The sequence below is a fragment of the Oncorhynchus mykiss genome, chromosome 19 (genome assembly GCF_013265735.2).
Source record: "Oncorhynchus mykiss isolate Arlee chromosome 19, USDA_OmykA_1.1, whole genome shotgun sequence".
NCBI classification, from domain to species: domain Eukaryota; kingdom Metazoa; phylum Chordata; class Actinopteri; order Salmoniformes; family Salmonidae; genus Oncorhynchus; species Oncorhynchus mykiss.
The window spans coordinates 55231086-55256558 of record NC_048583.1 but is presented as its reverse complement, the minus strand read 5'-3'; the positions used below and the strand labels follow the sequence as shown (position 1 = coordinate 55256558).

General features: G+C 41.1%; 1 protein-coding gene across 5 annotated transcripts; it reads left to right on the top strand.

Annotated features, from left to right (window-relative positions):
- Positions 1-210: 210 nt before the first annotated feature.
- LOC110498134 (antimicrobial peptide NK-lysin) lies at positions 211-23759 on the top strand. Of its 5 annotated transcripts, XM_036955110.1 has the most exons (5): positions 224-571; positions 728-907; positions 990-1104; positions 21542-21628; positions 23407-23759. In XM_036955110.1, exons 2-5 carry the CDS (start codon positions 873-875, stop codon positions 23566-23568), a joined length of 399 nt encoding a protein of 132 aa, XP_036811005.1. In that variant the 5' UTR covers positions 224-571; positions 728-872; the 3' UTR covers positions 23569-23759. The 5 variants fall into 5 exon arrangements, 4 of the variants coding, with proteins under 4 accessions (XP_036811005.1, XP_036811004.1, XP_036811006.1 ...); XR_005037771.1 differs by having other exon boundaries at positions 211-790; XM_036955109.1 differs by having other exon boundaries at positions 224-907.
- The last annotated feature ends 1714 nt before the right edge of the window (positions 23760-25473 follow it).

Here is a 25473-nt window from a genome sequence, read left to right as displayed (position 1 = left end):
CTTTATTATTTTGCTTAGGTCAGGGTGTGACAAGGTGGTTTGTTTAGTTTTTGTACTGTCTAGTGGTTTTTGTATGTCTAGCGTTTTTTGTAAGTCTAGGTGTTTATATGTCTATGGTTGCCTGGATTGGTTCTCAATCAGAGGCAGCTGTTTATCATTGTCTCTGATTGGGGACCATATTTAGGTAGCCATATTCCTTGGGTAGTTTGTGGGGATCTTATTCTATGTTCAGTTGCCTGTCTGCACGACGCAAATTAGCGTCACGGTTTGTTGTTGTGATAGTTTGTTCAGTGGTCTTTCTTAAATTAAATAAGTATGTACGCTTACCACGCTGCACTTTGGTCTCCTCCATACAATGACCGTGACATTTCGCCTGCCTAAATCACCAGGCGGAAAATTAGTTAACAGACCATTAAGAAAGAGTTCCATACCTCTGTGCAAATAACAGCTAGTTTTCAGTTTTCTCCATTCCCAGACAGTCCTAACAATTTTAGCTTGAGTAGTATGTCCATGCTACGAAGCTATTTTTGTTTATTTTTTGACCTTTTTAATTTAAAACAATCACCGTAAGGTACTTAATTGTTACCCAGAAATGATTTGATATTGAGATTAAAATGGCGGCATTGGACCTTCAAAAGATTGTAGCCTAACTGAGGTTCCCCAGAGAGCTGTTTAAGTGGTTGATTGAACATTGGCGACTGATGTTATTGACTTATTCCCCTCACAGTCTTCATGTCAATGAGCTGTCTGAGAGTGCCCGTTGTGACGACTGGCACTGACCTCCTGGCTGGTACGTTCAACAGTTGGGCACATTTTAGGAAGTCATACTATTAGCAGAGACTACTCAATTCTTGTCAACCCAGTGGAGACACATGCTCGTCATGTCCCAGTCCCATGCCAGGACAAGGTCTGTCTCCTACCAGCCAATTATTCTCCCAAACCTCACCATCTTCACTACCCATCTGCAAAAGTATTTTTTGTTGCCGCAGGTCGGGGAAGCCGCCACCTGTCACCTTGATAGACGTTAACAAGCTTCGGATCTCAGAGCGGTGGAAGGGATGTTCTATAAAAGCGGACAAACGGATGACACCCAGGGGTGTCTGGGTACGTCTGTCACATGGGTTGTAGCTGTTATCGCTAAGATGATTTAAAAAAACTCTGTTTTAAGTGAGAAGTAGGCATTGGTTTGAAGCCAAAAAAGAAAGGAAATTCACATGAGCACAACAATGCCAACTACACTCATGCTCTACCAAGGTTTTCCAGCACACAGTTTTGACCTATTTCAGTAGCCATGTTGGTCTATTGTATTTCAAATAATGTGTAGGCACGTTCCTTGCGATTCAAACCTTCTCAAACAGCCTAATTCATAATCTTAGAGTAGGTGCTCCCACAACAATGTGATTTGTGCTGCATTCAAGATAAAGTATTGGATTCTTCACACGCCACACTAAGACATTATCCTATTACAATACCCTTTCAAGCATTTTTATTATTAAATGAATGCAAGCTTTGCGTTTATACCTACAAGACCGTCAGGCTTGATTGATTGAGCAGTTTTGTCTTCTAGTAATGTTGATAAAAGTCACCTTGTCCTAGAGAGATTTACATGGTTAACAAAACATCACGCTGGGGTAAGTCTACACGAAACACAGTCCTTATTTTATGTGTTTCTAAAATCCCCTATGTGAAAAACGAATGGTGGAAAAATGATTGGAACCATTTCCCTGTTTGACCGCTAGGTTTGATGGGTATTAAAACTCATACTGTGGTACTCATTTGGCTGTGACAGTCTTACATTGTAAAATATGACTCCATACCCATTGAAAGCAAAGTAAGAGTTTTACGTCATTGGCTTTTGAAGGTCGTATAACTCAGCCATAGAGAATAAACAAAGATATCCCCATGTGCGCTAGAGCCGGGTCTTTCTTGTGCCTTTTACAGCTTGTTTCTAGCCTAAAGCTAGTTATAAATCCTATACATTTAAATCATTCTGGTTTGGGGGGACATAAGCCCCCTCCTCTAGAACCATGCACTGGAGTTATTGAAAAATATCAAACACATGGTAAAGTTGTTCTTTGGCACTGTTGATCACGTGTATTGAAATGTAAAAAACGACAGGAGAAGGTGCATACTGGAATTTATTATGGATGTTAGAAGCTGGTGGGTTTTTCCAAGCATGCATTTGCACACTGCAGTCAGTGCACAATCGAGGCGCTATTTACATGTAACATTAGCTAGTAATTTGTTTTCTCAGCGGATTGAGTTGTGTCCTGTCTAACAGTGAAATGTGGCTAGTAATTACCGAGCGAGTATTTGGCCTCTTTTGATATTTTTATTTATGTTTTAATTATGGACAACCAGTGTTGAGCTAAACTGAGTGAACTCAACTGTGAATGGCCCTGGCAAACCAAAACAAAAGCATGACGGGAAGACAGTTTGGATTTGGCTTCACTCCAATCGCATCGAGAGAGCATATGTTATTGACAGAAACTCGTTGTGCTTCTTGTTGTGTTGTCCTACGGTGTCTAGCTGGCTAGCTAAAATGGGCCCTTTCCTAAATTAGCCATGGATCCGATGGACTTCTGGTTTTACTTAATTCTCAGTACTGGCCAATGATTATAAAGGCGATTCTGATCCAACCATAAATGAATGCATTGTGCCCCTGGACTGAGAGGATGGAAGTTGAATATGTAGCTAAATATAGAAGGCAATTGTTAACTAACTAATGTTGCCCATGAAAGGAAGTTAGGCTAACGAGCAAGCATTTTAGCCAGGTAGCCTAGGACAACAAAAATGAAAGCGTGTACTGTATGACAGAGTGATAGACTGTTGCGTCAACATGAGAGGAGGATGGCGTTGGCGTTTCTCTACAAGTAGGGTGAGTCAACATGTTTTTTACTTGCACTCACTCACACACATGTTTTTGTTATCTTTTTTTGTCATTGTAATAGACTAAGCATATATGAGTTGATGTTGACATTTTGAAGTTGAAATGGTGTTGGAATAGTGGAGGCAGCTCCTGTTTTCTTTGCAACTTGCATTGTTCTAAATCAATAGTTGTTTAGAGGTCCAAAAATGTCAGAAACTTTAACTTGCTTGACAATGCTGTAGGTCATTTAACTGTTTTGTTACATGCAATATGCTTTGTGGACTTCACCAGCCAGAGGTTGCTCTGTTTTTGTGATGAAACAAAGCTGTGGTTGAATTTATTCTGCCACTGTGTCTTCTTATTGTCTCAGCCTCAGGCCTATACATCACAGTCGCCAGGCATGAACAGTTTATAGAGCAAACAACGTTTTTCTCACAACACATAGATTGTAATATGGCTTTTTTCTTTGTTTGGCTTCCCCAAGGAGAGAGAGACGATTAATCGGGGCAGGCAGGTCTATATCTTGGTAATCTGTATCTCGCAATGTCTTGTCTAGCAATACCTCGTAAATTCACCAAAGTATGTTAAAATATAGATTGGGCTATGAATGAGTATGTTTAAGCTAATCTTCATAGTGCCAATGAATATAAGTTGAATGAGACCAAATGTGGAATATAAAGTATTGTGCTTATAGCTTATTTAAATTATGTTGATGTCCTAGGTCAGGGCTCTCCGACCCTACTCCTGGAGAGCTACCTTCCTGTATGTTTTTGCTCCAATCCCAGTTGTAACTAACTTGATTCAGCATGTCAACCATCTAATTATTGAATCAGATGCGCTAGATTAGGGTTGGAGTGAAAACCTACATGATGGTAGCTTTCCGCAAACAGGTTTGGAAAGCCTTGTTCTTGGCTATAGATCTCAAAACAGGGCATCCCCGCTAAACTGCACTTTCTTATCCATAAACGCATCTCAAGTCTAAATAAGAATTACAAGGGGCAGTTTGGAAAAACCTATCCTGTGTGAATTGTCATCTGGAGTAACATACATGCATAGGATAATAATTACAAGACCATTGTCTCTAGTAATAGCCTACCTGTCCGAATAGGGCTATAATATAACATGGCAAAGAACAGGCTTATCAGCGTAGCGTGCGCAGCATCATCCCATGTCAAATCAAATCAAATGTATTTATATAGCCCTTCGTACATCAGCTGATATCTCAAAGTGCTGTACAGAAACCCAGCCTAAAACCCCAAACAGCAAGCAATGCAGGTGTAGAAGCACGGTGGCTAGGAAAAACTCCCTAGAAAGGCCAAAACCTAGGAATAAACCTAGAGAGGAACCAGGCTTTTTTTTATTTTTTTTTATTTCACCTTTATTTAACCAGGTAGGCTAGTTGAGAACAAGTTCTCATTTGCAACTGCGACCTGGCCAAGATAAGGCATAGCAGTGTGAACAGACAACACAGAGTTACACATGGAGTAAACAATTAACAAGTCAATAACACAGTAGAAAAAAGGGGAGTCTATATACATTGTGTGCAAAAGGCATGAGAAGGTAGGCGAATAATTACAATTATGCAGATTAACACTGGAGTGATAAATGATCAGATGGTTATGTACAGGTAGAGATATTGGTGTGCAAAAGAGCAGAAAAATAAATAAATAAAAACAGTATGGGGATGAGGTAGGTGAAAATGGGTGGGCTATTTACCAATAGACTATGTACAGCTGCAGCGATCGGTTAGCTGCTCAGATAGCAGATGTTTGAAGTTGGTGAGGGAGATAAAAGTTTCCAACTTCAGCGATTTTTGCAATTCGTTCCAGTCACAGGCAGCAGAGAACTGGAACGAAAGGCGGCCAAATGAGGTGTTGGCTTTAGGGATGATCAGTGAGATACACCTGCTGGAGCGCGTGCTACGGATGGGTGTTGCCATCGTAACCAGTGAACTGAGATAAGGCGGAGCTTTACCTAGCATGGACTTGTAGATGACCTGGAGCCAGTGGGTCTGGCGTCGAATATGTAGCGAGGGCCAGCCGACTAGAGCATACAAGTCGCAGTGGTGGGTGGTATAAGGTGCTTTAGTGACAAAACGGATGGCACTGTGATAAACTGCATCCAGTTTGCTGAGTAGAGTGTTGGAAGCAATTTTGTAGATGACATCGCCGAAGTCGAGGATCGGTAGGATAGTCAGTTTTACTAGGGTAAGTTTGGCGGCGTGAGTGAAGGAGGCTTTGTTGCGGGCTGAGGGGTGGCCAGTCCTCTTATGGCTGAGATTATAACAGAACATGGCCAAGATGTTCAAATGTTCATAAATGACCAATATGGTCAAATAATAATAATCACAGTAGTTGTCGAGGGTGCAGCAAGTCAGCACCTCAGGAGTAAATGTCAGTTGATCATTAAGAGTATCTCTACCACTCCTGCTGTCTCTAGAGAGTTGAAAACAGCAGGTCTGGGACAGGTAGCACGTCCGGTGAACCGTCAAGGCTGCGGACAGCAGAAATATTATAGTTCCTACACACCACCATATTAAAAGGCTAAGTTGATGAGCAAATGGGCGGTATCATGATCATGCCAGTCTTCTAGAAGGCACATTTTTTTATTTTTCTATTTCACCTTTATTTAACCAGGTAGGCCAGTTGAGAACACCTTTATTTAACCAGGTCGGCCAGTTGAGAACACCTTTATTTAACCAGGTCGGCCAGTTGAGAACAAGTTCTCATTTACAACTGTGTCCTAGCCAAGATATAGCAAAGCAGTGCGACACAAACAACAACACAGAGTTACACATGGAATAAACAAATGTACAGTCAATACAATATAAAGAGTCTATATACAGTGTGTGCAAATGGCGTAAGGAGGTAGGCAATAAATAGGCCATGGTAGCGAAGTAATTACAATTTAGCATATTAACACAGGATTGTTAGATGTCCAGACGATGATGTGCAAGTAGACATACAGGTGTGCAAAAGAGCAACAGAGTAAATAAAAACAATATGGGGATGAGGTAGGTAGTTGGATGGGCTATTTACAGATGGGCTGTGTACAGCTGCAGTGATCAGTAAGCTGCTCAGATATCTGATGTTTAAAGTTAGTGAGGGACATATAAGTCTCCAACTTCAGCGATTTTTGCAATTCATTCCACTCATTGGCAACAGAGAACTGGAAGGAAAGGCGGCCAAAGCAGGTGTTGGCTTTGGGGATGACCAGTGTGCTGCGGGTGGGTGTTGTTATCGTGACCAGTGAGCTGAGATAAGGTGGAGCTTTACCTAATAAAGACTTATATATGACCTGGAGCCAGTGGGTCTGGCAATGAATACGTAGCGAGGGCCAGCCGATGAGAGCATACAGGTCGCAGTGGTGGGTGGTATATGGGGCTTTGGTGACAAAAGCGATTGCACTGTGATAGACTGTATCCAGATTGCTGAGTAGAGTGTTGGAGGCTATTTTGTAAATTACATTGCTGAAGTCGAGGATCGGTAGGATAGTCAGTTTTACGAGGGTATGTTTGGCAGCGTGAGTGAAGGAGGCTTTGTTGCGAAATAGGAAGCCTAATATAGACTTAATTTTGGATTGGAGTTGTTTAACATGAGTCTGGAAGGAGAGTTTACAGTCTTGCCAGACACCTAGGTATTTGTAGTTGTCCACATATTTTAAGTCAGAACCGTCCAGAGTAGTGATGCTAGTGCGGGCGGGTGCGGGCAGCAATTGGTTGAAAAGCATGCATTTAGTTTTACTAATGTTTAAGAACAGTTGGAGGCCATGGAAGGAGTGTTGTATGGAATTGAAGCTCGTTTGGAGGTTTGTTAACAGTGTCCAAAGAAGGGCCAGATGTATACAGAATGGTGTTGTCTGTGAAGAGGTGGATCAAGGAATCACCCGCAGCAAGAGCGTCATCGTTGATATATACAGAGAAAAGAGTCAGCCCAAGAATTGAACCCTGTGGTACCCCCATAGAGACTGCCAGAGGTCCGGACAACAGGCTCTCTGATTTGACAAACTGAACTCTATCTGAGAAGTAGTTGGTGAACCAGGCGAGGCAGTCATTTGAGAAACCAAGGCTGTTGAGTCTGCCGATAAGAATTCGGTGATTGACAGAGTCGAAAGCCTTGGCCAGGTCGATGAAGATGGCTGCACAGTACTGTCTTTTGTTGATGGCGGTTATGATATTGTTTAGTACCTTGAGATTGGCTGAGGTGCACCCGTGACCAGCTCGGAAACCGGATTGCACAGCGGAGAAGGTACGGTGGGATTCGAAATGGTCAGTGATCTGTTTGTTAACTTGGCTTTCGAAGACTTTAGAGAGGCAGGGCAGGATGGATATAGGTCTGTAACAGTTTGGGTCTAGATTGTCACCTCCTTTGAAGAGGGGGATGACCACGGCAACTTTACAATCTTTAGGAATCTCGGATGATAAGAAAGAGAGATTGAACAGACTGGTAAATAGGGGTTGAAACAAGGGCGGCGGATCATTTTATGAAGAGAGGGTCCAGATTGTCTCGCCCAGCTGATTTGTACATGTCCAGGTTTTGCAGCTCTGTCAGAACATCAGCTATATGGATTTGGGTCAAGGAGAAGCTGGGGAGGCTTGGGCAAGTAGCTGCGGGGGGTGCAGAGCTGTTGGCCGGGGTTGGGGTTGCCAAGATGAAAGCATGGCCAGCCATAGAGAAATGCTTATTGACATTTTCGATTATCATGGATTTATCGGTGGTGACAGTGTTTCCTATTCTCAGTGCTGTGGGCAGCTGGGAGGAGGTGCTCTAATTCTCCATGGACTTTACAGTGTCCCAAAACGTTTTGGAGTTAGAGCTACAGGATGCAAATTTATGTTTGAAAAAGCTAGCCTTTGCTTTCCTAACTGACTGCTTGTATTGTTTCCTGACTTCCCTGAAAAGTTGCGTATCGCGGGGACTATTCAATGCTAGTGCAGTCCGCCACAGGATGTTTTTGTGCTGGTCGAGGGCAGTCAGATCTGGAGTGAACCAAGGGCTATATCTGTTCTTAGTTCTACATTTTTTGAAAGGGGCATGCTTATTTAAGATGGTGAGGAAATTACTTTAAAGAACGACCAGGCATCCTCTACTGATGGGATGAGTTCAATATTCTTCCAGGGTACCCGGGCCATGTCGATTAGAAAGGCATGCTCGCAGAAGTGTTTTAGGGAGCGTTTGACAGTGATGAGGGGTAGTCGTTTGACTGCGGACCCAGAGCGGATGCAGGCAATGAGGCAGTGATCGCTGAGATCTTGATTGAAAAAAGCAGAGATATATTTGGAGGGCAAGCTGGTGAGGATAATATCTATGAGGGTGACCATGTTTACGGATTTAGGGTTGTACCTGGTGGGTTCATTTATAATTTGTGTGAGATCGAGGGCATCTAGCTTAGATTGTAGGACTGCCGAGGTTTTAAGCATATCCCAGCTTAGGTCACCTAACAGAACGAACTCTGAAGATAGATGGGGGTCAATCAATTCACATATGGTGTCCAGGGCACAGCTGGGAGCTGAGGGGGTCTATAACAGGCGGCAAGAGTGAGAAACTTATTTCTGGAGAGATTCATTTTTGAAATTAGAATCTCAAACTGTTTGTGCATAGACCTGAAAAGTATGACATAACTTTGCAGGCTATCTCTGCAGTGGATTGCAATTCCTCCCCCTTCAGCAGTTCTATCTTGACAGAAAATGTTGTAGTTGGGGATGGAAATCTCAGAATTTTTGGTGGCCTTCCTAAGCCAGGATTCAGATACGGCAAGGACATCAGGGTTGGCGGAATGTGCTAAAGCAGTGAGTAAAACTTAGGAAGGAGGCTTCTGATGTAAACATGCATGAAACCAAGGCTTTTACAGTTACAGAGGTCAACAAATGAGAGTGCCTGGGGACACACAGGTCCTGGGTTAACCTCTACATCACCCGAGGAACAGAGGAGGAGTAGGATGAGGGTACGGCTAAAGCCAACCAAAACTGGTCATCTAGTGCGTTGGGGACAGAGAATAAAAGGAGTAGATGGTAGGATTCAGGGCATAATGTACAGACAGAGGTATGGTAGGGTGTGGGTACAGTGGAGGAAACCTTGGCATTGAGTGACAGTAAGAGCGGTTGCATCTCTGGATGCACTAGTTATGCTGGGTGAGGTCACCGCACGTGTGCGAGGTGGGACAAAAGAGGTATCAGAGGCATGTTGAGTGGGACTCAGGGCTCCGCATTAAATTAAAACAATGATAACTATCTTAAACAACAGTATACAAGGCATATTGACATTAGAGAGAGATAAAAGTGAGGAGCAGCTAGCTAGCAGCGATGATCCGATGCAAAGGTCCAGAGCTTATGGCAAGATTCTGGTGGTGTAGTGGATTCTAGTCGTCTTTGTGAAGAGTCTGGGAAGCATCAGCTGAGTAGCCGAGTGAACATAGGGTCCACTGAGCAGGCCGGGAGATGGTCTGGCTCCAAGGCTAGCTTCGTGGCTGGGCCACTCGGTAGCAGCTAGCTAGCTGCGATGATCAGGAGTAATGGTCCAGGGCTTACGTCAGGAATCCGGTGTTGTAGTGGAGAAAAACAGTCCGGTATGCAAGTATTATCAATGCTAAAAGCGGCTGAGGTCTGTGCTAAGGGTAAAAGCCACTAGCAGTGGCTAACAATGACTAAGTAACTAGTAGCTAATTAGCTGGTTAGCCTCTGATGGCTAGCTTCTGATGGAGGTTCTGGCTATAGGGTCTAAAAATAGCAGATCCTTATCACATTGGGTGAGGCGGGTTGCCGGAAGCTATATTTAATTTAAAATGGAAAAAGAGATTGAAAATATATATACTGTATATATATACAAAAAATGACAGAACAAAACAGAATTTACACGTGAGAACAACAAACAACGTCTTCACTGCCACGCCATCTTGGCGTATTGCAGTCCTAGTCTTCCGAATCCGTTTCAGCGTATTTTGGGAGTCGAGCAAGAGTCGACTCCTTCAACTCCAGCCACAGGAGTCGGAGTCGAGCAAGAGTTGATTATTTTCGATTCCAACCACAGGAGACGGAGTCGGTGCACAACTAGCCTAGGTTTGTTCTCATATACAGTTAAAGTCTGAAGTGTACATACACCTTAGCCAAATACATTTCATCCTAGTAAAAATTCCCTGTCTTAGGTCCGTCAGGATCACCACTTTATTTTAAGAATGTGAAATGTCAGAATAATAGTAGAGAGAAAGATTTCTTTCAGCTTTGATTTCTTTCATCACATTCCCAGTGGGTCAGAAGTTTACATACACTCAATTAGTGTTTGGTATCATTGCCTTTAAATTGTTTAACTTGGGTCAAACGTTTCGGGTAGCCTTCCACAAGCTTCCCACAATAAGTTGGGTGAATTTTGGCCCATTCTTCTTGACAGAACTGGTGTAACTGAGTCAGGTTTGTAGGCCTCCTTGCTCGCACACGCTTTTTCAGTTCTGCCCACACATTTTCTATGTGGTTGAAAAACAAGTTTTAATGACTCCAACCTAAGTGTATGTAAACTTCCGACTTCAACTGTACTTCTCATAACTTGGGTAGCCTGGTGAAGCAGCAGTTGTGCATTTCTTGAACTGATGTTAGATCTCTGAGCTACAGCTTAAAAAGATATTAGCGTTGTCAGAAATGCTACAAAAAGGTAGCACACTATTGGTTCTCTATTGGCATGTGAGAGCGATTAAATTATAAATGTTTTCAAAACTGTTGTCCCTACAAACGTATTCAGTCAGCATGGTGGCAAGTCTAATGGTCACTCTACGGACACTTTATGGGGCAGTTGAGTTGTGCTGCCATCAGGGAAACTGGCAGGTGATTATGGAAGATGGGAACGGAACATGTAGCTACAATGAACATGGATGTTTGTTTTGTCTGACTGGTTTTTGGTGACAGTCCTTCACTTCTTGGTTATTTGGAGCCACAAAGGTGCAGACTAAAGGAATTATACTGTAAGTTGCAACAATTCAAGCGTCTGAACATGTCCCCCGAGCCCATTTGAGAATTTCGCCTATGATTTTGGCTGGCAGTTTTCTGGTGACTGTAGTTCCCTACTGTAATGAATGAATGAGTTCGATTTTATTAGTTAGTCTTACTGGGGTCTGACACATAATGAAAAAAACATTAAAGACAAAATACTTTACGATTTACATACATTTAAAACATGAACATGTAGTGTGTGAGTGTGTGTGTGTGTATATGTGTGTGTGTGCATCTAGCAGTTACACATTAGTGATGTGAAGGTCAGCTGTTTCTTCACCCTCACCCGCCTGCAATAGCCAATAACCCATCTGCAACCGCCCAACTATATGTGATAAGGTGAAAATCTGAGGCCCGCACCCAACCCTAACCTGCAAATATAGAACATTTGCTATGAGCTACAGTCTAATACTGCAGATAAAAAAATGTTGACAGGGGGTGCAGGATTTATTTTTTCCTGATTTAGATATGTTTCTGCTTATAATTACCAACATTTTGGTGGGCTGTTTGTTAGTCAACTTGGCTATACATGTAGCCATTAGACTGTATGTTGCCCTAGAAAACTAAACAAACCGTTGCTCAACAGAATAATGTAATAGAGCGATAGAATGAATGCTTCAATCTAGTTGACATCGGTAAAGTTCTCTGTCATCTTTCGCGGATCAAAGACGTTTTATGAATGAGGAGAAATTACAATAACGCAAAAAAATAATAACAATTCTGTGCAAATGTGTACAAACTAAATTTGACAGGTTGTAAGGAAAAAGAAAGCTGTGAAAACATCCATCATGTTTCTGATAAGATTTGATTTTGGCTTCGATGCACATTTTATGTAGTTGAAATAATATGATGAAGACAGCACCTCTTCAGATTGCATCTGAGCATTGCATTCTCTCAAGATGCAGAAAGAAAGAAGTCAACATAGCCGGCACTGCTATCATCCATCCTCTTTAACCACTTCACCAAATCTTTTCCAAACATGACTCTGTTTTTTCTTTTCTGTCCCTTCCTCCTCTTTATTTTCAACTCTCTTTTCACAGCTTTTGTCTTATTGAATTAAACTTCGACAATGTCCTTTTTGCCTCTGTGGATTGAGGTTAACTTTTTCTTCCCGATCCCAAAAGCATTATTTGGTTTTCTGCCTGTTCCCAAAAGCATTATTTGGTGATTGGATGTGTAGGCGTGCATACACTTAAGCCCTAAAGTTTAGGCTTATGCACAATACCAGATCACCTAAATAATGAAAGAAAAACCTCAACGTAGCCTATATAAATTCCACAAGAACTATTCATTTATGGATTTTTTTGAGGTATTGTTTCTCTTTATTCAACCCGCCCGCCAGCCAGCCACCCTTCAGCCTCAAAATATTTAATTACTCTAAACCCGTTTGCCCCTCAGATATAACCACGGGACTGCAGGTTATGAGTCAACCCGTGCATCACTATTACATACAGTGCCTTGCGAAAGTATTCGGCCCCCTTGAACTTTGCGACCTTTTGCCACATTTCAGGCTTCAAACATAAAGATATAAAACTGTATTTTTTTGTGAAGAATCAACAACAAGTGGGACACAATCATGAAGTGGAACGACATTTATTGGATATTTCAAACTTTTTTAACAAATCAAAAACTGAAAAATTGGGCGTGCAAAATTATTCAGCCCCTTTACTTTCAGTGCTGCAAACTCTCTCCAGAAGTTCAGTGAGGATCTCTGAATGATCCAATGTTGACCTAAATGACTAATGATGATAAATACAATCCACCTGTGTGTAATCAAGTCTCCGTATAAATGCATCTGCACTGTGATAGTCTCAGAGGTCCGTTAAAAGCGCAGAGAGCATCATGAAGAACAAGGAACACACCAGGCAGGTCCGAGATACTGTTGTGAAGAAGTTTAAAGCCGGATTTGGATACAAAAAGATTTCCCAAGCTTTAAACTTCCCAAGGAGCACTGTGCAAGCGATAATATTGAAATGGAAGGAGTATCAGACCACTGCAAATCTACCAAGACCTGGCCGTCCCTCTAAACTTTCAGCTCATACAAGGAGAAGACTGATCAGAGATGCAGCCAAGAGGCCCATGATCACTCTGGATGAACTGCAGAGATCTACAGCTGAGGAGGGAGACTCTGTCCATAGGACAACAATCAGTCGTATATTGCACAAATCTGGCCTTTATGGAAGAGTGGCAAGAAGAAAGCCATTTCTTAAAGATATCCATAAAAAGTGTCGTTTAAAGTTTGCCACAAGCCACCTGGGAGACACACCAAACATGTGGAAGAAGGTGCTCTGGTCAGATGAAACCAAAATTGAACTTTTTGGCAACAATGCAAAACGTTATGTTTGGCGTAAAAGCAACACAGCTGAACACACCATCCCCACTGTCAAACATGGTGGTGGCAGCATCATGGTTTGGGCCTGCTTTTCTTCAGCAGGGACAGGGAAGATGGTTAAAATTGATGGGAAGATGGATGGAGCCAAATACAGGACCATTCTGGAAGAAAACCTGATGGAGTCTGCAAAAGACCTGAGACTGGGACGGAGATTTGTCTTCCAACAAGACAATGATCCAAAACATAAAGCAAAATCTACAATGGAATGGTTCAAAAATAAACATATCCAGGTGTTAGAATGGCCAAGTCAAAGTCCAGACCTGAATCCAATCGAGAATCTGTGGAAAGAACTGAAAACTGCTGTTCACAAATGCTCTCCATCCAACCTCACTGAGCTCGAGCTGTTTTGCAAGGAGGAATGGGAAAAAATGTCAGTCTCTCGATGTGCAAAACTGATAGAGACATACCCCAAGCGACTTACAGCTGTAATCGCAGCAAAAGGTGGCGCTACAAAGTATTAACTTAAGGGGGCTGAATCATTTTGCACGCCCAATTTTTCAGTTTTTGATTTGTTAAAAAAGTTTGAAATATCCAATAAATGTCGTTCCACTTCATGATTGTGTCCCACTTGTTGTTGATTCTTCACAAAAAAATACAGTTTTATATCTTTATGTTTGAAGCCTGAAATGTGGCAAAAGGTCGCAAAGTTCAAGGGGGCCGAATACTTTCGCAAGGCACTGTATACATGTCAGTACATACCAGTGGAGGCTGCTGATTGGAGAACGGCTCATAATAATGGATGAAATGGAGTCAATGGAATGGTATCAATCATGTGGTTTCCAGTAGGTTGATACCATTTCATTGACCTCATTCCAGCCATTACTATTAGCTGTCCTCCCCTCAGCATGCAGCCTCCACTGGTAGACACACAAAAAGTAGGTCACAATGTCAATAGCACTCCACACTACCCTCATGCCCCCTCCACATCGACGGGCCTGTAGGGGAGTGGGTAGAGAGTTTCAAGTTCCTCTGTGTCCAAATCACTAAGAACTTAAAAATGGTCCACACACACACACACACACACACACACACACACACACACACACACACACACACACACACACACACACAGTCGTGAAGAAGGCGCGAAAGAAGAAGGCGCCTCTTACCCCTCAGGACGTTGAAAATGTTTGGCATGTGCCATCAAATCCGCAAAAAGTTCTACAGCTGTACCATTGAGAGCATCTTGACTGGTGCATCACTGCTTGGTATTGCAACAGCACCACCCTCGATCGCATGTGTGGACAGCCCAGTACATCACTGAGGCCCGAGTTCCCTGCCATCCAGGACCTCTATATCACCACCCAAGCCATAGACTGTTCTCTCTGCTTCCGCATGGGAATTGGTCCCGGTGCATCAAGTCTGACACCAACAGGCTCCTGAACAGCTTCTATCCCCATGCCATAAGACTGCTAAATAGCTAACTAAATAGCTAACAAAGTGGATACACAGACTGAGTTGACCTTTGTATTTTATTCACATTTTTGCACTGTCTCTATGCACACTCACAAGGCCCTACACACACACACACTCCATCATTTGCTCACACACACATATTATGCATATACATTTATACTGACTCTACACACACTTACACCCAGTCACATACAATCATCATATATGCTGCTGCTGCTCTGTTTATTATATAACTTGATGCCTAGTCACCTTACCCCAATACATATTTTCACTCTCTCTGTCACTCCAGTTTCCCTGCACATTATAATTATGGCACTAGAACTGACTCTGTATACTTACTTTATCGTGTTCTTCTTATTTCTTATTTTTATATCTTGTGTGTTTTTGTTCTACCTTGTTATTTTTAGTATTACATTGTTATTGACTACTGCATTGTTGCGGTTAAGCTACAGTAGCAAAAAAGGCATTTCACTGTTGTACTTGTATATGTGACATTAAATGTTGAAACATTGGGGAGAGGCATTGTGGTCAGCTAATTTCAGATTAAAATCCCTGCAGATTTCAATTTAATTTCAATGGCATGCATTAGCATGGTTAGGAGAGCACTTATATCATATAAAATGTAAATGGGCTTGACAATTGTGTACACATTTAGAAAATGTGTTGGCTCTAGGTTGTGAACGTTTTAGGCCGCACACTGAGTTGCCACAAGTCAGGATGTTGCATTTACAGGTAACTGCCAAAATAATGGAAACACTTGACTAAATGAGGGATAGATACAATTATATGAAAGTAGGTGCTTCCACACATGGTTCCTGAGTTAATTAAGAAATTAACATCCCATCATGCTTAGGGTCATGAATAACAATGCTGGGCAGGCCAATATTTTGGCTAACACGGCTACGCCCCCATAGGATGACAATGCCCTTATCCACAGGGCACGAGTCGTCACTGAATGGTTTGATGAGCATGAAAATAATGTAAACCATATGCCATGGTCATCTCAGTCACCAGATCTCAACCCAATTGAACACTTATGGGTGATTCTGGAGTGGTGCCTGAGACAGTGTTTTCCACCACCATCAACATGACACCAAATGATGGAATTATTGTGGAAGAAAGGAGTTGCATCCCTCCAGTGGAGTTTCAGAAACTTGTAGAATCTATGCCAAGGTGAATTGAAGCTGTTCTGGCTCGCGGATGTTGGTGTTTCCTTTATTTGGGCAGTTATCTGTATTTGTGGTACAACTAGTGAAAAAGGAAGTCAGCATTCTGATCTTTGCTTTGAAAAATGATAGTGTTTCAATGCCCATTTATAAAATACCTTAAACGACAATATTGCCCCCCCCCACCCGGGCTCAGATCCAATCCTTCAACCTTGCCAACCACGCTCCTTCCCCTCCACAATGGCAACCAATCAAGCCAGAGGCAATGGGTATAAAAGAGCAGACGTTCTGTGCTATCCAACCAGGACCAAGTTAACTACACTGTCTTACAACAGTTGCTTTATTATCCATTCTACATTTTGACTGAGAAGAAGATGAGGGTCATTAATATCGTTCTTCTGCTGGTTTGTGCAGGTAAATATATGGGTCTTCTTTTGTGAAATATGGGTGAAAAGTCAGGAAAATTACATATCAAAATCCAGATTTAGGGTAAATCCATTTTAATTCAATATATGTTTGCCCATGGAAGAAGTGTTTAGAAAGTAACATTTTGGCCCCGAGTGCCAAAATATTCAGGAGACAAAGGTGCTCAAAGTTGACCTATTTTGCATACCCCACCATACCATGAGACATCCATGTCTTCATCACTGAAAAAGATAAACAGTTGAGTTTGATATAATTCAAAAGCTTACAAAGTGTTGTCAAACTACAGTATTTTATTATGTCTTGAATATTATTTTTTTTATAAAGAATTGTCATTTTGAAATCCGTTAACGTCAATTATCTAAAAACGCTTAAACTCCGATTGTTTTCATGTTGACATATGTTGTAGCTTAGACCCTTTCTATTATCTGAGCTATTTGTGTTGTGACCACCATCGGTTGAGACACAACATGCTTCTGAATATAGTATAGGTGTCCTTTCAATCATAGAAAGTAATTCATAGAATGGATCTATCCCTTCAGACCACTGCAATTTAGATGGTAAACCATTGACATTTTAATTGAATTGAAATTTTTACTTCTAATTCCTACCATAAAGATGACCACCGGTCCACCCGCCGCCTAATTTCAATTTATATGGTCATGTCTATTCTGGTATCTTTTATGATTTCAATAGGTTTCCTATGGAGGATTGACAGTATAATTTATAACAACAGATATTCCCATTCAAGTCAACATTCTCTGATGTGTGGACCTCCAACCATCTTTGTGGTACCATTTGAACATTTCAATTTGATTCATATTTTAGTGCATTTATCAGACAAAACATGATATCCACTGTATCCACAAGAGCATGATGTATCTCAACCGATGGTGGGCACAACACAAATACTATAGATTATGTAAAATAGGGTCTGTGAACATGTTTATGCGTTTTAGATCATTCATATTAAAATATAATATATATATATATATGTATATATATATTTATCCCCAGAAATGATAAAATATTTGACTGCCCTGTTTGTAAGCTTTTAAATTATGATAATCTCAACCATTGAATATTTCCCAGTGATGAAGACATGGATGTCTCATGGTACGGAGGGGGATGTAAAATGGGAGAACTTTGAGCACCTTTATCTCTTTAATGTTTGGGCATTCAGGTCTAAAAGGTCACTTCCTGAGCAATTCTACAATGGACAAATATGGAATTGCTCAAATCAAAAAGTGGTGCTGTCAAAAAGTGATTGAATCCCAATGGAGTGACCATTTAGCTGTTGTAAATAATTCCCTGCTTTGCAAAAATATATTAAAATGACAATGCTAATAGTCTTTTTTGTGTGTGTGTGTGTGTGTGTGTGTGGGGGGGGGGGGGTGGGGGGGGGGGGGTAGCCTTTGCTCAGTCCTTCAAGTCTCAAGGTGGGGTGAGTCTGAGAGAGGATGAGGACATGTGGGGGAACTACCTAATGGACAGAGATGACAACCATGCCGAGGTACTGTGGGGGACTTTTCATTGTATTGTATTAGTGAGTACCTTAACAACAGCAAACATTTTATTTGTAGGCCCGGACAAAAACACCTGATTCAACTCACTGAGGGCTTGAAGACTAGTTCAGTTGAATCAGGTATGCTTGTCCAGGTCTACAAAATAATTTGTACTATTGGGGATACTCAAGGACTGTAGTTGTGAAACACTGCCCTACACAATACCCAGCTAGCACATTTGTTATGTTGGAAGGTGTGGGAACGTATGTTTTTGGTTTAACATTGGATGTAGGAAAGAAGCCATATTTTTCCTGACCAGTAAAACAGAACATTGTCTGTTCTGTGACTGTTTATTTTCGTCACATGTGCCGAATACTTTACAGTGAAATGTTTACTTACAAGCCCATTCCCAACAGTGCAGAGTTCAAAAGTAACAGATATTTGCTGAATACAAAAGGAAATTGTAACTCAACAAAAACAATAACGAGGCTAGTTACAAGGTACTAAGTACCAGAACCAAGTCAATGTGCAGGGGTACGGGGTAGTTGAGGTAATATAGCATGTGGGTAGGGGTAAACGTGACTAGGCAATCAGGATATTTAATGAACAGAGTAGCAGCAGTGTATGTGGGAGTGTGTCTATGTGTGAGTGTCGTCAATATGCATGTGTGTGTGTGTGTGTGTGTGTGTGAGCGTATGAGTGTGTTGGAGTGTCAGTGTAGTATGTGTGAGTGTGTAGATTGAGTCTAGTGAGTGTGCATAGAGCCAGTGCAAGGGAGTCAATTTGGATAAATAACAAAATAACAAAGGGGTTCAATTTAAATTGTCCTTGTAGCCATTTGATTAAGACTGTTCAGCAGTCTTATTGCCTGAGGGTAGAAGCTGTTTAGGTGCCTTTTGGACAAAGACTTGGCACTACGGTACTGCTTGCAGTGGGGTAGCATAATGAATAGTTTATGACTTGGATTGCTGCAGTCTTTCACAATTTTTAGGGCCTTCTTCTGACACCGCCTGGTAAAGAGGTCCTGGATGGCAGGGAGTTTGGCCTCAGTGAACATGCATAACAAGACAGAGGATAGAGAGAGTTTTGTTCATGCTGAGCACGGCATGTATGTTTTTATTAAATAACATTCTTTTTTATTTTATTTTTATTTTTTTATTTCACCTTTATTTAACCAGGTAGGCTAGTTGAGAACAAGTTCTCATTTGCAACTGCGACCTGGCCAAGATAAAGCATAGCAGTATGAGCAGACAACACAGAGTTACACATGGAGTAAACAATTAACAAGTCAATAACACAGTAGAAAACAAAGGGGGAGTCTATATACAATGTGTGCAAAAGGCATGAGGTAGGCGAATAATTACAATTTTGCAGATTAACACTGGAGTGATAAATGATCAGATGGTCATGTACAGGTAGAGATATTGGTGTGCAAAAGAGCAGAAAAGTAAATAAATATAAACAGTATGGGGATGAGGTAGGTGAAAAAGGGTGGGCTATTTACCAATAGACTATGTACAGCTGCAGCGATCGGTTAGCTGCTCAGATAGCTGATGTTTGAAGTTGGTGAGGGAGATAAAAGTCTCCAACTTCAGCGATTTTTGCAATTCGTTCCAGTCACAGGCAGCAGAGTACTGGAACGAAAGGCGGCCAAATGAGGTGTTGGCTTTAGGGATGATCAGTGAGATACACCTGCTGGAGCGCGTGCTACGGATGGGTGTTGCCATCGTGACCAGTGAGCTGAGATAAGGCGGAGCTTTACCTAGCATGGACTTGTAGATGACCTGGAGCCAGTGGGTCTGGCGACGAATATGTAGCGAGGGCCAGCCGACTAGAGCATACAAGTCGCAGTGGTGGGTGGTATAAGGTGCTTTAGTGACAAAACGGATGGCACTGTGATAGACTTCTTAGAACGTTCTCTGAATGTTAGTAAAGTAGATTTTTTTTAATGGTTTTCTAAACATTCTCCGAAATATTTAAGAACATGACTAAATAGACCCATGAAAACAACTTTAGGAAATGTTATGCTAAAGAACTGAAATTGCCACAGAAGAACCGTTTCTTAACTTTCTCAGAACTATTTCAGAACATTCATGATGTCAAACCAGTTGGAGAACGTTCCTAGAACATTACCAAAATGTAAATATAACCATGTTTGAACTTTTAGGAAACCGTATGATAAAGTAACGAAATGCCAAGAAAATGATTTTTTTGAGAAGTTCCTTAAATTTCTTGATGCACCCATCCCGTTAGCAGGATCATTTTCGTCAACCACCGCTGAATTGCAGAGCGCCAAATTCAAATGAAATTACAAAAAATATTAAATTTTCGTGATATCACAAGTGCAATATAGCAAAGCACAGCTTAGCTTGTTGTTAATCCACCTGGCGTGTCAGATTTCAATAAAGCTTTTCGGCGAAAGCATACCAAGCGTTTATGTAAGGACATCTCTCTCAGTAGACAAAATATTACAAACAGCTAGCAGCCAAGTAGATTGGTCACGGAAGTCAGAAAAGCAATACATTAAATCGCTTACCTTTGATGATCTTCGAATGTTTGCACTCACGAGACTCCCAGTTACACAATAAATGCTCCTTTTGTTCCATAAAGTTTATTTTTATATCCAAAATACCTCCATTTGGTTGGCGCGTTATGTCCAGAAATCCACAGGCTCGAGCGGTCACGACATCGCAGACAAAAAATCAAAATAGTATGCGTAATGTTCGTAGAAACATTTCAAAAGTTTTTTATAATCAATCCTCAGGTTGTTTTTACAATATATAATCGATAAAATATCAACCGGGACTGTAGCTTCGTCAATAGGAGAGAGAGAGAAAATGGCTGCTCCAAGCTGTTGCGCATACATAACACTGCTGGCACCCAGCCATACAATGACGCGATGTGATCTTTCTCACTAATTTTTCAAAATAAAAGCCTGAAACTATGTCTAAAGGCTGTTCACACCATGGGGAAGCCATAGGAAAGGGAATCTGGTTGATATTCCTTTAAATGGAGCGAAGGCTGGCTATGGAACATAGCATAACTTTCAAAATAGAAGCCACTTCCGGGTTGGATTTTCCTCAGGTTTTCGCCTGCAATATCAGTTCTGTTATGTTATACTCACAGACAATATTTTTTGACAGTTTTGGAAACTTTAGAGTGTTTTCTATCCTAATCTGACAATTATATGCATATTCTAGATTCTGGGCCTGAGAAATAGGCAGTTTAATTTGGGTACATTTTTCATCCAAACATCTAAATACTGCCCCCTACACTCGAGGTTGTGCTGAGAATGTTCCAAAGCCAAACCACTGGGCACACACTGATTGAATTAATGTTGTAGCCATGTCATTTCAATGAAATCACGTTGAACCAACGTGGAATAGACATCAATTTGACGTCTGTGGGAAGCAAATATCCTGCACCTTTCCCAGAAAGTTGTGGGAAGGTTGTTTGCAAAATAACCACCAGACAATAACACTCTCACCAAGCTCTATGAAATATATGGTTTTCAGAATGGTATGTGCTAGCTCGGTAGCCTAAAGAAATTGCGGTTTGCATGTGGTAACATAAAGATGAAAACAATCCCAACTCCTTGTAACCCATTGTCATGCCAAACATGTCAAGAGAGAAGAAACAGACTAAGCCTTGCGATGCTTGTTTTAATTAATCCCAAAGAAAGAAAGAAACGTACATCAAGGTTTATGCCGTTATTTGGTGATACCATTTTGCCATGTCATATTTAAGTAAATACCTGGTCATTTTTGTTGCCTAAAATGTCTCCCTCTCCCTCAGATCAAAGCTGTCCTTCCAGGTACCTGCTTTTTGTGTAAGCGCATAATCAAAAAGATCAAGACCAAGCTGAATGGTGATAAGAGCAAGGTAATGATGATAGATTGCTCACCTTCCCTTTTACAATCACAGAATAATCTCACGTTAGGTTTTACACTCTCTAATAAATATCATACAAATATTAACTTTGTAGTTTTAACACACCAATCTCATCACTGTGCAGTACATTATAGTAATAATAAAGCCTAGTCAGCGTCATATTGAAATGATTGAGAAACCACTTTATACAGCAACAGTTGAAGTCGGAAGTTGACATGCACTTAGGATGGAGTCATTAAAACTTGCTTTTCAACCACTCCACAAATGTTTTGTTAACAAACTATAGTTTTGTCATGTCGGTTGTCATGTCGGTTAGGACATCTACTTTGTGCATGACACAAGTCATTTTTCCAACAATTGTTTACAGACAGATTATTTCACTTATAATTCACTGTATAACAATTTCAGTGGGTCAGAAATGTACATACACTAAGTTAACTGTGCCATGTAACAGCTTGGAAAAGTCTAGAAAATGATGTCATGGCTTTAGAAGCTTCTGATGGGGTAATTGACATCATTTGAGTCAATTGAAGGTGTACCTGTGGATGTATTTCAAGCCTACTTTCAAACTCTCTCTTTGCTTGACATCATGGGGAAATCAGCCAAGACCTCAGAAAAATATTGTAGACCTCCAGAAGTCTGGTTTATCAATCCCAGAACAACAGCAAAGGACCTTGTGAAGATGCTAGAGGAAACGGGTACAAAAGTATTTATAGCCAAAGTAAAACAAGTCCTATATTGACATAACCTGAAATGCCGCTCAGCAAGGAAGAAGCCACTGCTCCAAAACTGCCATAAAAAAGCCAGACTACGGTTTGCAACTGCACATGGGGACAACGATTGTACTTTTTGGAGAAATGTCCTCTCTCTGATGAAACAAAAATATAACTGTTTGGCCATAATGACCATTGTTATGTTTGGAGGAAAAAGGGGGAGACTTGCATGCCGAAGAACACCATCCCAACCGTGAAGCACGGAGGTGGCAGCAACATGTTGTGGGGGTGCTTTGCTGCAGGAGGGACTGGTGCACTTCACAAAATAGATGACATAATGAGGATGGAAAATTATGTGGATATATTGAAGCAACATCTCAAGACCTCAGTCAGGAAGTTAAAGCTTGGTCACAAATTGGTCTTCCAAATGAACAATGACCCCAAGCATAAGTCCTGAGTTGTGGCAAAATGGCTTAAGGACAACAAAGTCACGGTATTGGAGTGGCCATCACAAAGCCCTGACCTCAATAATATAAAAGCATGTGTGGGCAGAACTGAAAAAGCGTGTGCGAGCAGGGAGGCCTACAAACCTGACTGAGTTACACCAGCTGTGTCAGGAGGAATGGGCCAAAATTCACCCAACTTATTGTGGGTAGCTTGTGGAAGGCTACCCAAAATGTTTGACCTAAGTTAAACAATTTATAGGCAATTCTACCAAATACTAATTGAGTGTATGTAAACTTCTGACCCACTGGGAATGTGATAAAAGAAATAAAAGCTGAAATAAATAATTCTCTCTACTATTATTCTGACATTTCACATTCTTAAAATAAAGTGTTGATCCTAACTGACCTAAGACAGGGAATTAACTAGGATTAAATGTCAGGAATTATGAAAAACGGAGTTAAAATATAGGCTAAGGTGTATGTAGTCTTCCGACTTCAACTGTATTTCTCTGCAATTCTCACAATGTTATGTAAGCAAGTTCATTTGTGTCACCAGTGACACAAACTAACGCATTCTGTTTGTGATATAGCTCTATATTTTTGCTTGCAGGATAACATCACTGCTATACTGGACTCTATTTGTCGCAGCTTGTGGAAGCTGAAAGGTGTCTGCAACAAACTGGTCAATAAATACAAAGAACAACTGATTGATGCACTTGCCAGTGATGTGGATGCAGTAAATGCCTGTAAAAAATTGAAGCTATGCAAATGAGATACCATTTACCCATGACTGCCCTGGGCTCAGGTCTGAGCATACATGTTCTGTCTGTTTTTTTTTCAGATGAACACACTGTCATAGCTTAGCTTTACATTATTTTCATGCACAACTGTCTGGATGGAATGGCAGTCTTTAAAGTCACTTGCATTGCTACTGCAATTTTTATTGAATTAAATACTGAAACTGATTCAAAACGGTCTCCTTAGTTTCACAATAAAACCCTTGCTATTTATGTATACTATCTCACTGGAATGCAGTCGAGAAAAAGGGTCTTGGTGTCTCCCTTTTGGACACTTTACATTGGAAAAATCAACCTGTGAAATAGGGATCAATTTGTATTGTGGAAGATTCAAGTTATAGCTCGATTGAAATTTAAAGGCAATGTTCCCGCGTCCGTGGAGACTGCATTTATCAATAAACTATGCATATGTCGGCTCAATCAGAAATTACCTTCCCATTTTAACATGGATCTTCCTCAATACTTCCGCGATACGGATTGAATCCAGCCCTCAACTGACAAATGGTATATTCAGTGCTATCAGAATATCACTACAAATGTAACCGCTAGTAACACTGTAGTACATAACATTAGTAGCGGTAACTGCTAACGAGAAAGGGTTGTGGTAACTACTAATGATTTCAAGGGTGTTAGTAGTATATGCATAACATGTAGTTTGCAACAACGCTGGCCTAAAACATTCAGTATCTTGTGACAGGTCCAGTTCTCCCATAATCAGTATTAGTCTTCTGCTGGTTTGTGCAGGTAAATATGTGCCCAGTCTTTTTTGAGGTAAAATGTAAGGCATATACTTGGTAACTAAATAGGCCTAATGAAGTGTAACTAAATAGGCCTAATGTAATGTAACTAAATAGGTCTAATGGAATTAGCTGATGTAACATTAACTGTATGTGAAAAAAATGTCAAACGCTAATTAGATTGTTTGTTTTTTGGCTAGCCTTTGCTCAATTCTTTAATCTTCAAGGTTGGGGGTATCTGAAAGAGTAGGACAACACGTGGGGGGACTACATCATAGACAGAGATGACAACCATACCAAGGGAGAGTTGGAGACAAAAAAGAAAGAGAAACCCTGTGCACAGCAGTGCATTTAGATCCAGGTGCTGGGCGTCGGCAGGAACAACTAGTATTAAAAAAACGAGCAAAAACTGCCAACTAGAGATGACAGGCGAGTGAAGCAACCGACTGACTTCAGTGCTTACAGTGGGGCAAAAAAGTATTTAGTCAGCCACCAATTGTGCAAGTTCTCCCACTTAAAAAGATGAGAGAGGCCTGTAATTTTCATCATAGGTACAGTTCAACTATGACAGACAAAATGAGAAAAAAAATCCAGAAAATCACATTGTAGGATTTTTAATGAATTTATTTGCAAATGATGGTGGAAAATAAGTATTTGGTCACCTACAAACAAGCAAGATTTCTGGCTCTCACAGACCTGTAACTTCTTCTTTAAGAGGCTCCTCTGTCCTCCACTCGTTACCTGTATTAATGGCACCTGTTTGAACTTGTTATCAGTATAAAAGACTCCTGTCCACAACCTCAAACAGTCACACTCCAAACTCCACTATGGCCAAGACCAAAGAGCTGTCAAAGGACACCAGAAACAAAATTGTAGACCTGCACCAGGCTGAGAATACTGAATCTGCAATAGGTAAGCAGCTTGGTTTGAAGAAATCAACTGTGGGAGCAATTATTAGGAAATGGAAGACATACAAGACCACTGATAATCTCCCTCGATCTGGGGCTCCACGCAAGATCTCACCCCGTGGGGTCAAAATGATCACAAGAATGGTGAGCAAAAATCCCAGAACCACACGGGGCCTAGTGAATGACCTGCAGAGAGCTGGGACCAAAGTAACAAAGCCTACCATCAGTAACACAC

Coding starts and splice junctions, on each gene's coding strand:
- LOC110498134 (XM_036955110.1), top strand. CDS start 873: ATGCTCGTCATGTCCCAGTCCCATGCCAGGACAAG. Junction 908..989: donor CAGTCCCATGCCAGGACAAG/GTCTGTCTCCTA, acceptor TTGTTGCCGCAG/GTCGGGGAAGCCGCCACCTG. Junction 21,629..23,406: donor TGAATGGTGATAAGAGCAAG/GTAATGATGATA, acceptor TTTTGCTTGCAG/GATAACATCACTGCTATACT.